General features: G+C 40.6%; 1 protein-coding gene across 5 annotated transcripts in view; it reads right to left on the bottom strand.

The window, feature by feature from the left end:
* Positions 1-19847, bottom strand: part of SORCS1 (sortilin related VPS10 domain containing receptor 1) — a gene marked incomplete at both ends in the record, with an annotated part of 503495 nt that overhangs the window by 62904 nt on the left and 420744 nt on the right. For all 5 annotated transcript variants that reach the window (XM_080823332.1, XM_080823334.1, XM_080823333.1 and 2 more), the window contains one exon: positions 6591-6762. In XM_080823332.1, coding sequence (XP_080679458.1) covers positions 6591-6762 — 172 coding nt within the window. The remainder of the gene's footprint in view (positions 1-6590; positions 6763-19847) is intronic.

Here is a 19847-nt window from a genome sequence, read left to right as displayed (position 1 = left end):
TAAGTTGCATTCCTTTGATGAGCAGTCATGCTGGGAATTTTTTCATACACTTCTTGGCTATTTGGTTACCCTCTTTGAAAAGTCCATTTAAGTCATTTGTGCATTTTCTATTGGGTGGCCAGAATTTTTCTTACTGATTTATAGAATTCATTTATATTTTTCTGGGTATGAGTGCTTTATTAAAATTGTGTGTTGTAAATAACTTCTCACCCTCCAGGGCTTTTTAAATTTTCTAAATAGTATATTTTGAAGAAAAGAAATTCCTAATTTTAATATAGTCTAATCAAACAGTATTCTTCTATATACTTAGTGGGTTTTGTTTTCTGTTTTAAAACAATCTCTGCCTAAACCAAGGTCATGAAGATACTCTTCTGCATTTTCCTTTAAACACTTTAGTTTCTTCTTTCAAAATTAGATTGACAATCCAGTCAGAATTATTTTTTTGTGTTAAGAGAGATCAAGATTCATATATTCCCACATGGATTTTGATGTCATTGCACCATTTATAGAAAAGATTATAATTTATCTACTGTAGTACAGTGTCTCATTTGTTATAAAGAGTATGTGTGTGTATACGTGTACACACACAGACACACACACACACACAGACACACACACACACCTATACATATGTGGGGGGGTGTAGTTTTCTTGGCTCACTACTCCCTTTCTCAATCAGCCTGTATATGCAGGATATATATATACCACCACACACTCTTAATTACTACAACTTTATAATAAATATTGATACCTGGTAACATAAGCTATCCAGTTTGGGAGTCATCTTTAAGATAATCTTTGCTGTTCTTGAGCCCCTACTTTTTCATATGCTTTATGATCATCTCAATTTTAACCCATAAATATATGCTGGAGATTTTATTGACATTGCCTTGAATATAAGATAAAGGTGGGAAAAATTGGTCTTTTTTCATAATATTGCATCTTCCAATCCACAGTCATGGTATATCTTTTCATACATTTATATTTAAAAAAATTTTTTTTTTCCAAATGTGTTGTAGTTTTCTGGGTAGAGATACTGAAAATAAGTTCTTGGGTTTGCCTGTAGGTATGCATTGTTTTTATGCTATTATAAAGCATATCATATATAAATGTATATAATGTATTTTATATATATACACACACATGTATGTGTATGTGTATATATGTACATATATATGTACATATATGTGTATATAAATACATATATACACATATATGTATATATACTTGTGATCTCTCTCTGTCAAATAAATAAATCTTTAAAAAAGGTCATATGGGGCGCCTGGGTGGCTCAGTGGGTTAAAGCCTCTGCCTTCAGCTCAGGTCATGATCCCAGGGTCCTGGGATTGAGCCCCGCATCGGGCTCTCTGCTCAGCATTGAGCCTGCTTCCTCCTTTCTCTCTGCCTGCCTCTCTGCCTCCTTGTGATCTCTGTCTGTCAAATAAATAAAATCTTTAAAAAAAAAAAATAAAAAAGGTCATATATATGTATGTGTATATATATGTACACATATATACATATATACACATATGTGTATGTATGTACATATATACACATATATGTATATATGTACATATATACATATATACACATATATGTGTGTATATATGTACATATATATACACACACATATATGTGACTTTTTTTTTAAGATTTATTTATTTATTTGACAGAGAGAGATCACAAGTAGGCAGAGAGGCAGGCAGAGAAAGGGGGGGGAAGCAGGCTCCCTGCTGAGCAAAGAGCCCAATGCGGGGCTCGATCCCAGGACCCTGGGACCATGACCTGAGCCGAAGGCAGAGGCTTTAACTCACTGAGCCACCCAGGCGCCCCTATATATGACCTTCTATTGGTTCAGAGGATTTATATCCCCAAATATGTAGGCTAACTTTGAATCTAGAATAATTAAAATATATTCTAGGGGCACTTGCGTGACTCAGTTGGTTAAGCGTCCATCTCTTGATTTCGATTCAGGTCAGGATCTCAGGGTCATGAGATCGAGCCCTTTGTTGGGCTCTGTGCTAGAAGTGGAGCCTGCTTAAGATTCTCTTTTCCTCTCCTTCTGCCCCTCTCTCCCCAACCCATTCCCCGTTCCCATGCTTTCTCTCTAAAAAAAAAAAAAAAAAGTGTTTTAAATTATCAACACAGGTTTGAAAATCAAAACCAATGGAACAAAATAAAGTATTTAGAAGTAGACCCACACAAATATGTTCAATTGATTTATGATAAAGACTCAAGTCAGTAAGAAGAGAATTGAAGAATTGTCCTTCAATGGTGCTGGGTCAATTGAATGTGTAAATGGAAAAACATACATAAACTTTGGTTTTATTCAAGAGAGACAATAGATTTAAATGTGAAAACTAAAGAAAAAAACCTGTGGAGTGATTTCTTTACAATCTCAGGTTTCACACAGACTTCTTAAGCAAGCCAGAAAAATCACTAATTATTTATTTTATGTAATTAATGATAATATTTGGGTTTATATATATACCATTTCAGTATCTGTTCTATTAGTCCGGGATGTAAGTAGGATCCTTGTTCTCTCTTTCCTGCCTTTTTCTTGGTATTAATGAGACACATTTAATATTATTCCAGGTCCCCTGCCAAGAGTTTGATAGTTAAATATTCTCTATTCTGGACATGCTGGTATCTAATACAAATTAGTACCTCTACCTCATCACAGACATTTCATGGAACTTAAAACATTTTAACTCCATTTAATACATACTGAATTATTATTGTCATGTGTTTTAATTCTACATATATTTAAGCCCACAGCAGATTATCATTACGGATCTGCAAAGTTATTATTAATTTCAATTTACCCACATACATACATGCCCTCTCTCTGGCTCTTCCTTCTTTCTACTATTGTGCTATTATCTGGGTTCATTCTCTTTATGCCTGAAGAGTTACCTGCAGTGTTTCTTTTTATAGGAATCATCTTATATGACTCATCTCGGTTTCTGTTTGAGAAAAGTCTCTATTTTGCCTCCACATTTGTGTTTTCCCCAGCACTTCAAAGATGTCATTCTAGTTTCTTCTGCACTGCTTTTAAATTTTTCTCTTTGTTTTTTGATTTCAATAGTTTGAATATGATACCTAAGTGCCTTTTTTTCCTTGTCTAGCTCCTGCTTGGGGTTTGTGGATTCTTTCCAATCTACACGGAGACACTGATGCCTCCTGTCAGTTTGGGGGAAATTCTTAGACATTATCCCTTCAAAACGGATTCTGGCTCCTTATCTTCCTTCTCCCCTCTGGGGCTCCAATCACATCTGTGTTAGTCCTTTCCCTCTTTTCCACGTGTCTCTTATGACTCTTTTCTTTATCTTCGATCCTTCCTCTCTTATCTTAGAAAAGTTATATTTCCAACTGTCCTTGCTTCCAATTAACTGATCCTCTATCCATCTGGATTCAGTCAGCTGTCAACCCATCTAACTTCTTCTCTTTTTTTTTTTAAAATATTTTATTTATTTGACAGACAGAGATCACAAGTAGGCAGACAGGCGGGCAGAGAGAGAGAGGGAAGCAGGCTCCCCGCGGAGCAGAGAGCCTGATGCGGGGCTCGATCCCAGGGCCCTGGGATCATGACCTGAGCCGAAGGCAGAGGCTTTAACCCACTGAGCCACCCAGGCGCCTCCCCACCCAACTTCTTAATACCAGTTATTTTTGAAAAGATTTATTTATTTATTTGAGAGAGGTGGGAGAGAGAGAATCCTCAAACAGACTCCCTGCTGAGCGTGGCGCTGACTTGGGGCTCCATCCCACCACCCAGGAGATCAAGACCTGAGGAGAAACCAAGACTCCGATGCTCAACCAACTGAGCCAACCAGGTGCACCTTAATATCAGTTATTATATCTTTATTTCTACAACTTCCATTTGTTACTGCCCCCTACTGATGACTGCTGGAGGGTTGCATTTTTGGTCTCGATCTATTTCATGAATGTATCAATCGTATCTCAGGAAACTGTTCCTTTTTCTGATGATTTTTTCCTCCTCGTCGTCCTGTTTCTTGATATATATGTTATATTTTAAATTAAATGCCCAATATTTTATACGAAAAAATATAAGTAAGCCTTCTGATTTATATTATTTTCCTCTAAAGAGGGTTCATTTTAGCTTTGGCAGACATTTAGAGTGGGCAAAAACCACTCTAACCCTTTCAGAGACTGAAATAATTCCAGGTTGGGTTTCAGTATTTAGAGAACCTGGTCTAGTTCTGGGGTGTCCTTACTCCTAGGATCGAGCTCTCCGGAAGTCTCCAGAACCTAGTGTTGTATTATTATTTCCTTCTTAATAGTCCCTGGCTCTAATTTTTATTTCCTCAAGACGTAAGATATAGCTCTTAGATATCATCAAAGAGCTCAGAGAGAAAAATTGCACAGAATACTATGCTCCTTCTCCATGCTTCCCCTCCCTCTGGGATCCGATCTGAAGTCAATTTTTATGTTCTAGCTTGTGAGCCCCCTGCCCGTTGTTTGGCCAAGACTTTCTGTCTGGCCTTCTATCTGGGAATCTGAAAGGTGACCTCTTCTACAGTGTGACGTCCAAATTGGCAAAGCCCTTGAGGGCAAATGCTACATGAGCTGTTGGAGTGCTACAATGAATTTCCCATCTCTGAAGAAAAGGATTTTGTTTGCCCAAATCTTCATGACAATACTCTCATGCTCCCCGTCCTCCTTATCTCTCACTTTCTCTCTCAGCATGTCACTCCTGCTCTAAATATATACAATATATTTGATTTGCAGCAAGCTAATATGTCATGGCCTCAGGGAGAAGCCTAAAGATTTTATTTCTGTGAAATATGAGCAACTCCAGTTGGCCTAAATTGGTCTGTCTTTCTAGTTCCGACTGAAAAAGTTTGGGGAACCTTGTATTTAGGAGAACGAGTATGGCTGAAGGGTACCTATTAAGGAAATAACAGAAAGGAGTATTGGGTTTTGGAAGGATGGTTCTCTAAGTGGTTCTTGAAGCATCAGCATCATCTGAGCCAGAATTTCATACTCTTATTTCACAATTGTTTTTCCTACAGCAATTAAAATACCAGTAATGTTGATCAATGCTGACAAAGTAATCCTAAGTGCTTCATCTTCTCCCTTTCAAGTCATACTCTAGAGCCTCTAAGGCTGCTCTATCCCCCTTGACTTTGCTCTTGTTTTGTTCTGTTCATTCTTGAAGCACAATGCATAACCCACAGTCTTGTATATAAATGCATATTCTCGGGCCCTGTCCAACCTAGTGAATTAGAATCTTTGGAGATGGGGCCCGGAAAATTTTTTTTTTAATATTTTATTTATTTATTTGACAGACAATGAGAGAGGGAACACAAGCAGGGGGAGTGGAGAGGGAGAAGCAGGCTTTCCGCTGAGCAGGGAGCCTGATGCGGGGCTCGATCCCAGGACATTGGGATCATGACCTGAGCCAAAGGCAGATGCTTAACCACTGAGCCACCCGGGCACCCCCCAGGAAACTGTTTTAACATGTTCACCACTTAACTTTTATTCATGTTAAAGACTGAAAACTGGGGCGCCTGGGTGGCTCAGTGGGTTAAAGCCTCTGCCTTCAGCTCAGATCATGATCCCAGGGTCCTGGGATCAAGCCCCGAATCGGGTTCTCCGCTCAGTGGGGAGCCTGCTTCCCCCTCTGTCTCTGCCTGCCTCTCCACCTACTTGTGATCTCTGTCTGTCAAATAAATAAAATATTAAAAAAAAAAAAAAGACTGAAAACCACTGAGCTATCAGAAGAACCTGGAAGTCAACAATGTAGATCTTAATCCTGGTATCATTATTACCTTTTCAAAATCCCTTTGTGCTCACAAGGCCTAGCATGGTGCTGCCCAGATTTTAGTACTCAGAAAACACAGCTAAAGGCAGGACTGTCAGGCTTGATAATTGAGATCATTAATGTAATTGTTTATCCTTTAGAGAACATCTTCTTCAGTTATAAGATGATAAAAATGCCTGTACACATTTAAAAATACAAATGTACAAATTGCTTCTTATCCACTATCTAAATATTGAGAAATCTCAGATAACCATGATTTGTCAGTCACCGAGGCTCATAATGATATCGCGGAGATGCTACAAAATCACAAACTCTCAATTGCCAAAATTGCCAAAGAAAGTACCCTCAGGTATATTTAGATTAGCCTTAGTGTTGTGTGTATGACCAGCATGCTGCCTTTGGAAAAGAAAAGCCAAGACATCAGGTTGAGAGAGGAAGACAGCATCGGTATGTTAGGCTGAACATGTGTGTGCACTAAATTATTTTTAGAATACCATTAGCGTGTTCATTCCGAGACAACTTTTGGCTGGAAATGCCAACAAGGCACAGTTAAATCCAGAAAAAACTTCCAAGAAATGACATATTAAGTAAGAATGAAGAACACCTTGCAGTGAAACGAGATTAACTGCGGGTAAGAGCAACAACAACAAACCAAGGAACCAAAAGTAGAAAAAAATTAAAAATGTCCACAGCATTTAAAATGGAAAAAAAATTAAACAAAACAAAAACACACGTAAAGCAAATCTGATTTCCTAGGAAAAATCAGCGGCCGTAGAAGGTGAAGTGGCTGGGGGTCGGGTCCTACCTCTTCCAGCTGCACCATGAGAGTAACGTTGTGTCCTTGCTCCGCTGTCAATTTTCCGTCCGCGGTCACGATGCGCAGACCCCGCGGGGCCTTCCCAGGACACTTCTGCGGTTTGGCAGTGTACTGCTCTCGCACTCCATCCGTGCAGTTATTGGAAACCACTTTCCTATACCTACACGGAAAAAAGCTCAAGTTGTGATCCAGCTCATTACAATTCGGATCACTCCCAATTTTTTTGAGCTGGACCCGCTACTGCGTAGCCTGGAGGGCGAGGGAGAACCACGCTTCATGGTGCTCTGAGAACTAGAGCTAATTCATATAAAGCACCCAACGGAAAGGCCCATCATCATAGTGACATACTGTACCTACTGTTAGCCCTTGAAGAGATTCTTTCATTCAGTCACTCAATCATTTCGCTTCAGAGCTATGGCAAATGCACAAGAGTAGAAGGCGTGGTCCTGGGCCTCACTAAATTTATAATCTTTATTTTTTTTTAAAGATTTTATTTATTTATTTGACAGATAGAGATCACAAGTAGGCAGAGAGACAGAGAGAGAGAGGAGGAAGCAGGCTCCCTGCTGAGCAGAGAGCCCGATGCAGGGTTCGATTCAGGTCCCCAGGATCATGACCCGAGCCGAAGGCAGAGGCTTTAGCCCACTGAGCCACCCAGGTGCCCCTATAATCTTGAAGAGATATATGTGGATAATCCAGGAGACACTTTAAAGGCTATAGAACTGAGGGTTAAAATGAGTACTATATATTGCAAGGGCATTTGCAATTCAGATAAAGACTATTATGGATTATGTGATTCGACATTAGACCCCACAGAGGATACTGTGGTAATCGTTTTGTACAGAAATTTGGCTAAATTTGAGAGTTTGTCCTCAATATTTTATGAGGGACTATACTGGCTAAATATTGAAAACTCCTATTAAGGAGACCCATCTAGAGATTGTGTAAGTCTTCCCTCCTCTTTTGCTTATTTCTTTTTATTTTAGCTTTAATAGGAAAAAAAGATTATTCTACAAATCTGTCCTATGCAATTTATAGATTCATAATAAATTAGAATCTGTGGTTTTAGAACAATTAACCTTTAAGACTTTGAGCTTCGATGTTATCTGTTCATCATCCTTTTGTGTGGGGTCCACAGTAACCTCTCTGTGGACTCGGATATCAGACTTCCCAAGCCTATTTACCTAGAGTGAGTGGTGAAGCTCAAAGTGGAAGCAATGTCTAAGGTCTTTCCACTCTTCTAGACCAGAGAAACTTTTAATATAAAGGGATAGATAGGAAATGTTCTAGTTTTCCCAGCTATATAGCCTTTGTCACAAGTACTCAACTCTTTGATTGTAGCATATAAGAGAACACAGATAACGCACGAAAAGAATCGATACACCTGGGTTTCAGTAAAACTATATACAGATACTGGCAGTGTGCCACATTTGACCTGCAGGCTATACTTTTCCAACCCCTCCAAATCTGGCCAATGTCCTTTCCTCTGTCCCCGAGTCTTGGGATCGACTGCCTAAGACCATGGTTGAGAAAGTCAAATTAAGTACTGTCTGGGGAAGTACTGTGAATGCTGTGGATCACTACAAGGTCAATTATTAATATTTAATTCACCTCGTAGGGTAATTGTATAAATTAAATGGATTAATGTACACAGAGTATTTAAAACTGCCCCGACGATTAGCAAGTGCTTATGAAATTGCTGCCGGTTATTTTTATTTAATATTATTTCTCCTACCTGTTCATAACCTTTACGGCTTCCAAATGTCCTTGGGATAAGTCATAAATCCCATAATCTTGTCCACGAAGCCTTCCATAAGCTAACGGCCCTACATCTCTGAATTCTTTTTCACCAAAAAGCTCATCTGCCCTAGTCAAACCTCTCTTTTGAGCGTCCTGAAAAGTACTTATTTTCTTCTGCTCTTTCTGCTTCTAGGTCTTCCCACATGCTCTCTGAGCTGCCTAAAATTCCCACTTTGGGTTACAGCTTCTGTCCTCTGTCTTTTCCTGCCTGTGATGGCAAAATAATAATAAGTGTGAAATAGTAAGAAGTGGATACGTAGAGAGTATTTACTGTGTCTGCCATTGCACTAAGTTCTTAACATGACTTTTGTCATTTATCTTCAAAATATTCCGAACAGTTCTCCTTAAGGAAGGTATTATTATTCTCAACATACAGATGAAGAAACTAAGATTCGTGAAAGTTAACCAGTTTTCCCAAGATCACCCAGTCAGGACCCCAGGCAATTTGTCTCTAGAATATTCTCTCTCTACCGCTACTCTATCGCCTCTTTCAATGGAAGAAGATTGTCCCTCCTCTAAACTCTTAAAGGCTCCTTATGATTTACTGACAGGAACCCATTTATGCCTTGCTTGATGGTATTTCTGTGGGTGACTAAAGTTCCCTGAGGGTACCTCATCCCTGGGGACACGCAAAACTGATAATCACGAGGCCCACACTAGGATGACTGTGCCATTCTACATGCTGAAATATCAGCACAGCAGGTGGTGGTTATTTCCATTGCCCCCAAACCCTTCAAGCACCTCAGCTCATGAACCAGCTGTGACTAATCCTTACCTTCGGAGTCCCTGCTTCTCCGCACAATCCAGCAACTAAGGGGTTAACACCCAGCCCTGCAGGCAGCCAGGAGCTCTCTGCTCTTGCACTAGGATCCCTACCAGTTCCACAGGTCTTTATCAAGTCTGAGCATTTTTAACATCCTTCCATCTACTATTTAAGTAAATCCATTTTAGGTGCTTAGGGGTGCATGCTGCTTAACAGAGAAAATAATGGCAGGCGGGAGAGAGAAGAAAAAAAAGGTGCCAGCACTGGAGAGTGCTGACATCTGACATTCTGGCACCAGCAATGGTGGCAAGAAAATGACCAGCGTTGTCACACAGTAATTACGGCATCCCAGTGAGTTTGTGCATCAGAAACTGCGTGTTTCAGAGGCAAGGTGCCATGCAAACTAAAGGCACGTTATGGTTTTTAATCACTTAGCATCCAAGCACACCTGTGACTCTGTCTTGGCGAGGGAGTGGCTACAGGGGCAAGGGCTCACCATCACCACTGACATCATCAGCTAGAGAACATTCCTTTTGTTTGTCGCTCTTCTGACCAATCATTACCCCAGGCTTTCCTGAATCGTGCAGCAACAGTTCTGTTTAAATCCTAAGCACGAATCCATCCCCCCCTGGGATTCTGCCATAGAGAAGACTGTTGGTAATTTTTTTAAAACGCTCATTAAAAAGCATTCTGAAGCCATTTTATTTCCTGGATGAAAATGGCATCACATTAGCCCTACCAGACCTGTCCCTGAAATTTAGAAGAAAATTGTGCAGAAATACAGAGTTCATTTACTCAAGTAAGCACACACCTGCTTTTTGCATTACAGAATGGTTCTATTTCCATCCCAGCAGCTGTCCCTAGGTCTGAGTTACATAAATGAATAATGCATTTAATATGTTATTAAATGGGGCTGCTACCTCCATAATAACAAGGCAACTTATGATTATGTTGGACCTAAGCTCTGAATATTACTGGGATGCATTTAGTGGGTAAAGCATTCTTCAATCCGCCAAGAAGAAAGTGCTTTGTAATGGCAAGGGAGTCTTTGTACAATTACTGAAAAGGAAACATTCTGCAAATGTGCCTTTGATATTACCGACGGCTCATCAGTAGATAGTGTCTTACTGCTTCAACAGCCCCAACTTCAGCCATTCTCTTCCTTCCCGTCTTGAAACCCCTCTGTCACCTTCTCCTTTCTACCCCCAACTTCTTTGATTTTTCTTCTGTGCTTCCTGCCAGTCTTAACACAGATGAAGGCCGTAGTTTTTCTTTTTGCGTGTAAAACTGGAAAAAAGCCATGAAGGTCTTCATAGTCTGTGATTTTACTATTTAGTAGTTTTTGTTTTGTTTTGTTGTTTTTTGGGTTTTTTTTGTTTCTTTTGTGCTTTTGGGGTGGTGGTGGAATATGGGTGTTTATGACTGCTCACTGTAGGTTAAGGTGACTGGATAGCCTAGCACAGTAGATTACAACCCTGTCCTTCAGAGTCACTTGCTGGCAATTTTATTTTTTATTTTATTTTATTTTATTTTTTTAAAGATTTTATTTATTTATTTGACAGAGATCACAACTAGGCAGAGAGGCAGGCAGAGAGAGGAGGGAAGCAGGCTCCCTGCTGAGCAAAGAGCCCGATGCGATGCGGGGCTCAATCCCAGGACCCTGAGATCATGACCCAAGCCGAAGGCAGAGGCTTAACCCACTGAGCCACCCAGGCGCCCCTCTTGCTGGCAATTTTAAAATAAATGGCTGCCAAGATCCTGCTCCTAGGGGTCTTGATTTAATTGAGAATTACTTAAATGATGATGTAGTTGAGAATTCTGGGCATTAGTGTGTCTTGGTTTTTGTTCTAAGTTCCCCCTGGTGATTCTTGGGTGCATCCAGAATCAGACCACTGCCCTGGTGGTTAAAACTAGTGTTGTAGAACCAAACTGCCTGAGTTTACATTTAGGCACTAACTGTACAAACCTGGGCAGTTACCCAAACTTCCTCTAATGCTTAGGTTCTCTGCCTATCAAATAGAGACAGTTACAGAATCCTGTCAATAACATTCTTGGGAGGAGTAAGTGAGATACTGCATTGAAAATGGCTTAGCCTAAAGTCTGGTGCACTGCTAGAAACTTTGTAAATATTAAAATTTCAGTATTTAGTTAAAAAGTTAGTATTTAAAATATTAAACATGAACTTGCTTATTATACAGCCAGTTCCCAGAAAAACATAAGCGGCACTCTGATTGCCAAGATTATCTTAAGATCAAATCGAACCATGTCAATTTCTTTTTTAGACTTATTCACAGCTTCCTGTGGGATTATTCACAGAGTGTCAAGTTGAAGTTTTCAGTACAGTTCGCAGTCTCTCTTCAGTGCATTTTTCCAGCTTCAGCTCTTTCCCAACATGTGTCCTGAGCCCCAGCCATAGTTAAGCCTACACGCCTTCTTTTTTCCTGTGCTGTTCATTCTTTCTTGAATGTTCTTTCCTCCTGTCATGCTTTTATTCATTCTTTACAAAAATCAGCTTAGAATTCATGTTTCTCTGTGAAGTTGTCTCTTGGCTTTTTAAAGTAGTGACCACACGACATCACCGAGCTGGAGCTGAGGCTCTCGGTCTTCTTGAAGGGAGGCAGGTCTTCATGTTACTGAGTTATGGTGTCCCTCATTCGTGCTCAGAGTGTGAAGAACTTAAATGGTTTATTTTCTTGGATCGTCCTGTGTGCCTTTCCTTTCAAGGGAAAAATGTACAACCCTCAACGAAACAAAAAATGGAGCAAGCCTTGGGGGTACAGAAGGGGACTAGTGGTGGATACAGTGTATGACCAAGACTTAAAAGCTCCCTAGACCTAATGTCCCCATGTTTCAACAACGACAACAAAACCTGTGCAGTAGTCTGAACACCAACATTCAGAAAGAATGTGGTTCCGTAGCTGACTGAGCAAGTTCTCTGAGTTTTTCTGTTCAAAGGGAACAGTTCTCAGGACTTTTCCTTTAAAGTGAATAAGCAACCTTGGGATTAGGAGACCAGGAGGAGACTTAGCAGAAGGGAAGACAACTCCCTTGCATTAAGCAGGGTAGAAGCACAAGTCATTTGTTTTGACTAGTCAAGGAATGTGACTTTATTTTGAATGCCAATTTGATGAAACAGGACATATGGCCATGCTAAGCTAAATGACTTAAAATCAAGAATCATGAGAATGACTCACAGAATCCACAATCTGAGTCAACGAGTTGTACAACTAATTTATATAAAGAATCCCCCTCCCCCTTTTTTTGAGCACCTGCAGTCACAGGCATCCCAAATTGGTCACAGACATATCAGAGTCTGAAGGGATAGCAGAGATCATCCAATACAACCCCTCCATTTTTCACATAGGTAAAAGCAGACAGCCTTCAGAGTTTGCCAGGGTAACATGGGAGGCGATCAGCAGCTCTGGGTCTCTGGACTGAGTCTGGTGTCTCTTGCCACTGTGCCATATGACCTGGTTGAGAATCACTAACGCCAGGACCACCAGAGTGGGCAACCAAGCTACGTGAGGAACCAGGTCTCTACATAGCGATGCTCCCCTTCTTCTTCAATTCCCGACCTCAATGTCATCCCATGAAAATATGGAAAACCACATCCAAGCAAGGTGCTCTCAAGAGTCAGTTTCATAGCCACAAACATTTACTGAGTGTCTGTGGTGACACTGCATGGCTCTTTGCTAGGGAACCACGACACAGGCCCCTGCCATGTTGAGTTTGTAAATTATGCAAGCGGTTTCCTTTCTGTGGACTGTAAACACATGTACCGCTTTTAGGACTGATTATTCTCCATGATGCATGCTGACAAATCTTGCAGAGCAGATCAGACTGAACATCAAAATCGCCTCCAGGCCCAGGAGCGGGGTCATCTGGGAAAAGACCACAGCCAGCCAGCCCTCAAAGCCCTTGGAAATACCAACTCCAAGGCAATGGCAGGTTAGCCGGAGTCTAAGTGTTCTCACGGCCGATACAGAAAGGAGTATGTTTCTAGAAAGCATTTTTTAAAACATTCCAAATGTATGTTGATAGTATGGAGATTACTGTTTAGCTAGAATTTATGCATATATATGTATTTTTCCCCCAGACCCGCTAAATGTTCTTACATAGATACTGAATTAATGTTAAAAACTAATGCTAAAATTAATGCTAAAGATCTTTTTTAAGCCTCCTGAGTATCTCCATAGTATATTAAGAAACAAACCCTGAGGAGCAGTACGAGCTGTCACCGTACATTCTTTTAGGAGGGATTAATGGCTTCTCAAAAGAAACTCCACAGACAGAAATTTCTATACACTTACTTTTTTTTTTTTTAACACATCTAGAAATATCTCTAGCTTAATAGCAAGAAGAAATCTGTCCCCTGAGAAGATTATCTTGGTTTCTTATAATAAACCAGCCCAATGCCCACTTTATTTTATATTTACAGAATCTTTTACGGCTGGCCTGAAACAAGCAATGTCCTAGTTAATTTAGCAACTTAAATTTGCAGCATGTTCCCTGGATCCAAACCGTATAAACAAGATTTAACCATATATAAGTACAACTAGAGATTGTGCTTTGTGTGTGTGCAAACGAAGATATTTATAGACACAGATGGAGAAACAAAGAGAAACACATTTAGGGTAATTTCAGCACTAAAATGCAAGAAAATACACAAATGAATACTAATTTCATTCTATTTGGACAAAAGGAACCTGCTCACTAAGGTAAATGTGTGATCTGCTTTGAGTGGTGGAAAGGGACAAATACATGTTTTGATGCCTAGTAGTTTTTAATCATGTGTCTTTATGAGTGTATGCAGGTGATTATTTGTTTTACAGACGAATAAAACCAGGGGCTTAGATGAAATATGTCCTAGATCTCAGTGCTGCCGCAACTATTAGGGGTCAAATAAATGTCAGGACTATAGATAAACAATAAAACAGGGGTCTCCTCTCTTTTTTACTTCACTTCAGAGAACTCCTTAGATGATGACTATTGGTGATTGTATCTGCATTTTGCAAAGTGACTACTCTCCGCTAGGTACTGGGCTACATGCTTCATATACAGTGTTGCATTTAAGTCAAACCCCAAGAGCAGATAACAACATTTTATAGGTTAAGAAGCAATGGCTCAAAGAAAGGAAGCACTTGCTAAGATAACAGTAAATGGCAGAAGCCATTTAAAACTCTTACTTGTTTCATTCTAAAATATATCTTTAGATATATAAAATATATCTATATCTTTTCACCAGACAAAACATCCCCGTTATATTTCATTTCCTGCCCATATAACAGGCTGTGGGCTCGGTATCAGCCTCCTGGCTTTCCATTGACCGGTGTGGGGAAGACGTGAGGGCAAAGGCTCAAAAGAGGCAGGAGCTTACTACGGAGAACACAGCAGAAGTTTGCTCACGTGTGGTTCGCTGGTTCCTTAGACCAAGGACTAAGGACAGAAAGTACTGGCGTCCTAGAGAAATTTTGCATTCATTTCAGCTCTTATTTCAACTCTCTTTTCTAAGACCTAGCCAAGAACTAAAACAAATTTGCACAACTGTTCACGTCTATACAGCAAAACTGATAAAAATTTTAGCGTCTCCCGAAAATAGTATATTTTTAAAATTTATTTGACAGAGAAAGATCACAAGTAGGCAGAGAGGCAGGCAGAGAGAGAGGAGGAAGCAGGCTCCCCGCTGAGCAGAGAGCCCGATGCGGTACTCGATCCCAGGACCCTGAGATCACGACCTGAGCCGAAGGCAGAGGCTTTAACCCACTGAGCCACCTAGGCGCCCCCGAAAATAGTATTTCTATTAGGCATAATAATAACCGATACTAGACTTTTTCCATTCTGGTGAAGTAAGCAAACCCGTGAACACTGCTATATATACACAGGGTAAAAAGGTGACTCTGGAGGCAACCATAACCATTTATAAAGTGAAGCATTACAAAAAGTAAAAGGAAAGGAAGGTTTACCTGCAGGCTTTGAACTAAATTCTCAGAGGGTGCTGCTGGGAGATTTGCTTGTTAAACTTCACTGACAAGGGGCGGCCATTCCCTAGACCCTTTCAAAAGTTCAAGTTCTGATGCATGTCTGCACCATGGGCTCTGCTGGAAGGGGTGTGGTGAAGCAAGGGAGTACAACTGACGATGCTCTCATTCACAGACTGACCTTGGCCTTGAAGTTCCTCTGTACTTCATTCCAGCCTGATGCCAATACAGGATCCGTACTAACAAAGCACGGGATGCCCACGGGTGGCTAAAGCTGACACGGGAGAGACTGAGGGTGCATGGTGGCTCCTTAGTCTATTGACTTCCAGGCACTGGCATCAGGTGACCCTTTCGCCTGAAGTGACCTTCTTTACTTTGTTACTTTGGGAAATCCCACTCAGCCTTCCCTGAGAGAATCCGTTGGCATTTGTATTATAAAGGAGGATGGCAGTTAATACAAATGAATCTGTAATGTGCGGGACTCCTGGCAGTCTGTGAGCCAGAAGCCAGTGTTTTAATTGTTTGGGGGAAATATTTGGTATGCCTCGATCCTCAGGTCTAAGAAGTAAGTGGTTGGTTGGGTGGGATTTGCTTTACAAGTCAGCAGAAACACTTCTAATTGCCAAAAGAGGATCCAATTATCTTTGTGTGTTTTTGTAACAATTATTATGGTACTAGGATGTTAACTGCAACATTGCTTATAGTGGCAGAAAACAGAAAATAACCCAAATGTCCATGACAGGGGATGACAAAGCAATAGTAGGTGCTTTAATGCTCTTAAATGAAAAGAAATTAGATGGCAGATAGCCATCTGTCCTCTGTCTTAAGAAAGCTGTTTAAGACATATTTCTGAATGAAAAGCAAAATAGAAAAATAACATATCTAGTAGGAAATGTAAGACATGTAAGAACAACCTCCCAAATTAATTTTGTATATTTTTTCTTGGCATAATTTTTTGCTGACAAATGCAAAGTGTCTGGAAGCAGGCATACCGAAAGATCAGAGTTGGGTGGGAAAAGGGGGCAGGATAGAGGGTAATGATCTAAATTGTTTTTTAAACAGAAAACACCTGTATATATTTCTTTTGCAATTACATATTTTTAAGTGAAAAGCTCAATGTTCGATGGCAGCTGTAAAGCGGCTACAATATTTAATACGAAGTCTGTGCTTATGAAATGCCGCTGAGTCCACATATAGCCAAGGAGGCTTCCGGGGGTGGGGGTGGAGGGGGAGCTGGAGGGACATTGCATTTTTTTTTTTTTTTTCAATTTCATCTATACTTTACCTCTTGCCAACTTTTGAGTTAGCTACAGACCCAGTAAATAGGAAATTGATGGGATGAGGCCTTCTCTGAGGATACTTTCAGGAACCGGTACCAGCTAAGGGTCTTCTTGTTCTTACTGCAGAACGTGCAGGGAGGCGGTATGCCCACCAGGGAGGTTATGATTCACACGCTTCCCCTGCGCTTTAGCCCACAGGGCCCTGAGCGGGTGATCACTCCTCCACCCAGGAGCCCCTTGGTTTTGAGATCAAGGAATTCCCTTCCTGCTGATGGCTGGAATTTATCGTATCTCCTCTTTACACAAGCTCCTCACTGATGCAGATGCTTTTCTAGAAAGAGTCTGAATAGAATCGATGAAACCAGTAGGTAACTTAACAAAAACTTTTGGGGTCAGACGCTGTCATCTAACGCTCACTTATACAAACAACTCTCCGAGAGTGGAGGGGAGTCCTAGAGAATAATGCCTGTAATTCTACGATTAATAAACATCACTGCAGGATGCCTGGTTAAGCAACTGCCTTCGGCTCAGGTCATGTCCTGGAATCCCAGGATCGAGTCCCGCATTGGGCTCCCAGCTCCATGGGGAGTCTGCTTTTCCCTCCGATCTTCTCCCCTCTCATGCTCTCTCTCAAATAAATAAATAAAATCTTTAAAAAAAAAAAAAACACCCCTGCATTGACAAACATCTACCTGGACACTTATTGCTGAATCACATTTTTAATTGAAATTTTAATAGGGCATAGATGAAAAAAATCCCACTGGATAGGTTATTTATTATGATTTAATCATTTCTGATGTTTTATTTTATAGGAGCCAGAGTTTACTCGAATTTACTCGAATTTCACAAACTACGTTTATCAAAGGAACCTTATTTAAGGGTAGCCTAAAATGTGTGTGTGTGTGTGTGTGCGTGTGCGAGTGTGTGTGTGTATTCTCAATATACCGAAGAGTGAGGGTCTCTGCCTTGCTCCAGTGACTTGAGTAGCAAGTGGAATAATTTAGACCCCTCTGTACTGGGACCTCCCTTCATCAATACCAAAGAGAAAATGATATAAGTTCCTTGACTGAGTTAGTGAAAAAAAACAAATCAATTCAGAAACTGGTGTTACGGGTTCCCAGTGCTCTCCGCAATGTCTAAATATGCTGGCGTGTGCAAGTAATAACACTCGGCCCTGTGGCACTCCCTCACTGTTGAGGGTACTCATTTCAGCAGCTCCCTTCCTGGTTTTCCCATGGTGCTGCATTTTGAAGGCCTCACCGACCCACCGTTGTAAAAATGCCATTTGTAGTTTTCTCAGGTTTTATGTTATGGTGCAAATAAATCACAACTTATCCTTATATTCTAAAGTTCTGGGAATCCCTAACCTCCGAGATAAGAACATTTGAGGGTACAAGTCTGTGTTGTTTCCCCTCCATTTTTCCTGCAGCTGGCATGAGAAACGAGAAGAGAAATTTTCAAGTGGGACGGACCCCCTGGTGAGGCGTCCCCCTCTGCCCCACCTTCCATCCTTAGTCCCTTTCTTTTTCATGGTTTAAGATCAGGATTTTCAAATGTGCACACATGAGAGCGAAGAGTATAATGAATACCCACCCCTGCTCCCCACTAATTCACTTTCAAAGATTTTCAATAGCTGTTTTTTAACATTTTAAAACAAATGTCACACATCATGTATCTTTAAAAGGTTTCGGGGTGGCTGGGTGGCTCAGTCAGTTAAGCGTCTGCCTTTGGATCATGTCATGTTCCCAGGGTCCTGGGATGGAGCCCAGAGTCGGTCTTCTGCTCAGCGGGGAGCCTGCTTCTCCCTCTGCCTGTTCTGCCTTTTGCTCTGCTTGCTTGTATGCGCATGTGCGCTCGCTCGCGCGCTCTCTCTCTCTCTCTGATACATAAATAAATAAATACATAAATAAATAAGGTTTCTTTTTAGTCAGACCAAAATGCCATCATCACAAATATATAACTATATTTAGTTAATACAATAAATATAATATAAATATTTATGCTTAGATATAATGTCATCTATCACCTGTGACAGGTTAATGTGTCAGTTTGACTCTGCCATGGGTGGTCAGGTATTTGGTCAAACATTATTCAGGATGGTTCTGTGAGGCTTGTTTTTGATGACCTTAGCATGCAAACTAGTAGACGGAGCAAAGCCGACTGCTCTCCCAATGTCCAATATGCTGGAAGGCCTCAAGAGGAGAAAAAGGCTTACCCTTTCCTGAGCAAGAGGGACTTCTTTGGCCTGAATGTCTTCGAACTGGAAATTCACCTTTTTTCTGCCTTCACACTCCTGCTGCAACACTGGCTCCTCCTAGATTTTGAGCCTTCTGGCCTTTAGACAGAACTACACCGTCAGCTTTCCTGGTTCTGACTTGGACTAGAAACAAACCTTCAGCTCTCCTTGGCGTCCAGCTTGCCAAGTCACTTTGCAGGTCTTGGGACTTGGACTTGCCACTTCCATAATCTGTGGTCCAATTCCTTATAATGAATATACATATCTATATACCGATTATCTCTATATAACTATATGGTCTCCTATTGGTTCTCTTTCTCTGGGAATCCCTGATGAATACATCACCTAATCACCAGACCATATTCCATTTCTCCAAATGGCTCAAAGATGTCTTTTTACATACGGCCTGAATTAGAATCCAAATAAGTCCACATAATATTTTTAAAGTCAATAAACATCAACTCCACTTGCGGAAAAGTCACAGAATGTTTTCTCTTTTATGGTATTTCTTTCTTTTTTTTTTTTTTTTCTAAGAATTTATTTATTTATTTGACAGAGAGAGACCACAAGTAGGCAGAGAGGTAGGCAGAGAGAGAGAGAGAGAGAGAGAGAGAGAGGAGGAAGCAGGCTCCCTGATGAGCAAAGAGCCGGATTTGGGACTTGATCCCAGGACCCTGAGATCATGTCCTGAGCCGAAGGCAGAGGATTAACCCACTGAGCCACCCAGGCGCCCTATGGTATTTCTTAAATAATATTGGATAAGTCCTACAACGCAAAACATTAAGCAAACTTTTAGAATCTGATTCCATATTTATAAAGATCAGAATGTATGCCTTAAACATGTCAAGACTGGACATGGGAAGACAATGAAACACGTCTCAACTAATAGCAGTATACTCTTGAAAAGTCAATGAGCTTCTTTGTTTGCTCTAGCTTCCGCATCTATAAAATAGGAAATACACCTATGAAATATTTACTCGGCCTTCACAGAGAGGCAGTGAGGGGGAAAGGTAGCTTCACAGAAATAGTTCTGAAATAAAGTATCAAAAAGTGAAGAAATTTATAGATTATCATCATCATCTTCCTCTAAGGAACCTGTTTTGTTTCTTTATTTGCAACTGAGGTCTTCTTTTCAGATGAAAATTGCACTATGAATACATATCTGTGCTGCATTACTAACATGAACAA

Source organism: Martes martes (genome assembly GCF_963455335.1).
Source record: "Martes martes genome assembly, chromosome: 14".
In the NCBI taxonomy this organism is placed as follows: Eukaryota; Metazoa; Chordata; class Mammalia; order Carnivora; family Mustelidae; genus Martes; species Martes martes.
The sequence above is the reverse complement of the archived record's forward strand: the minus strand, read 5'-3'. Positions and strand labels throughout refer to the sequence as shown.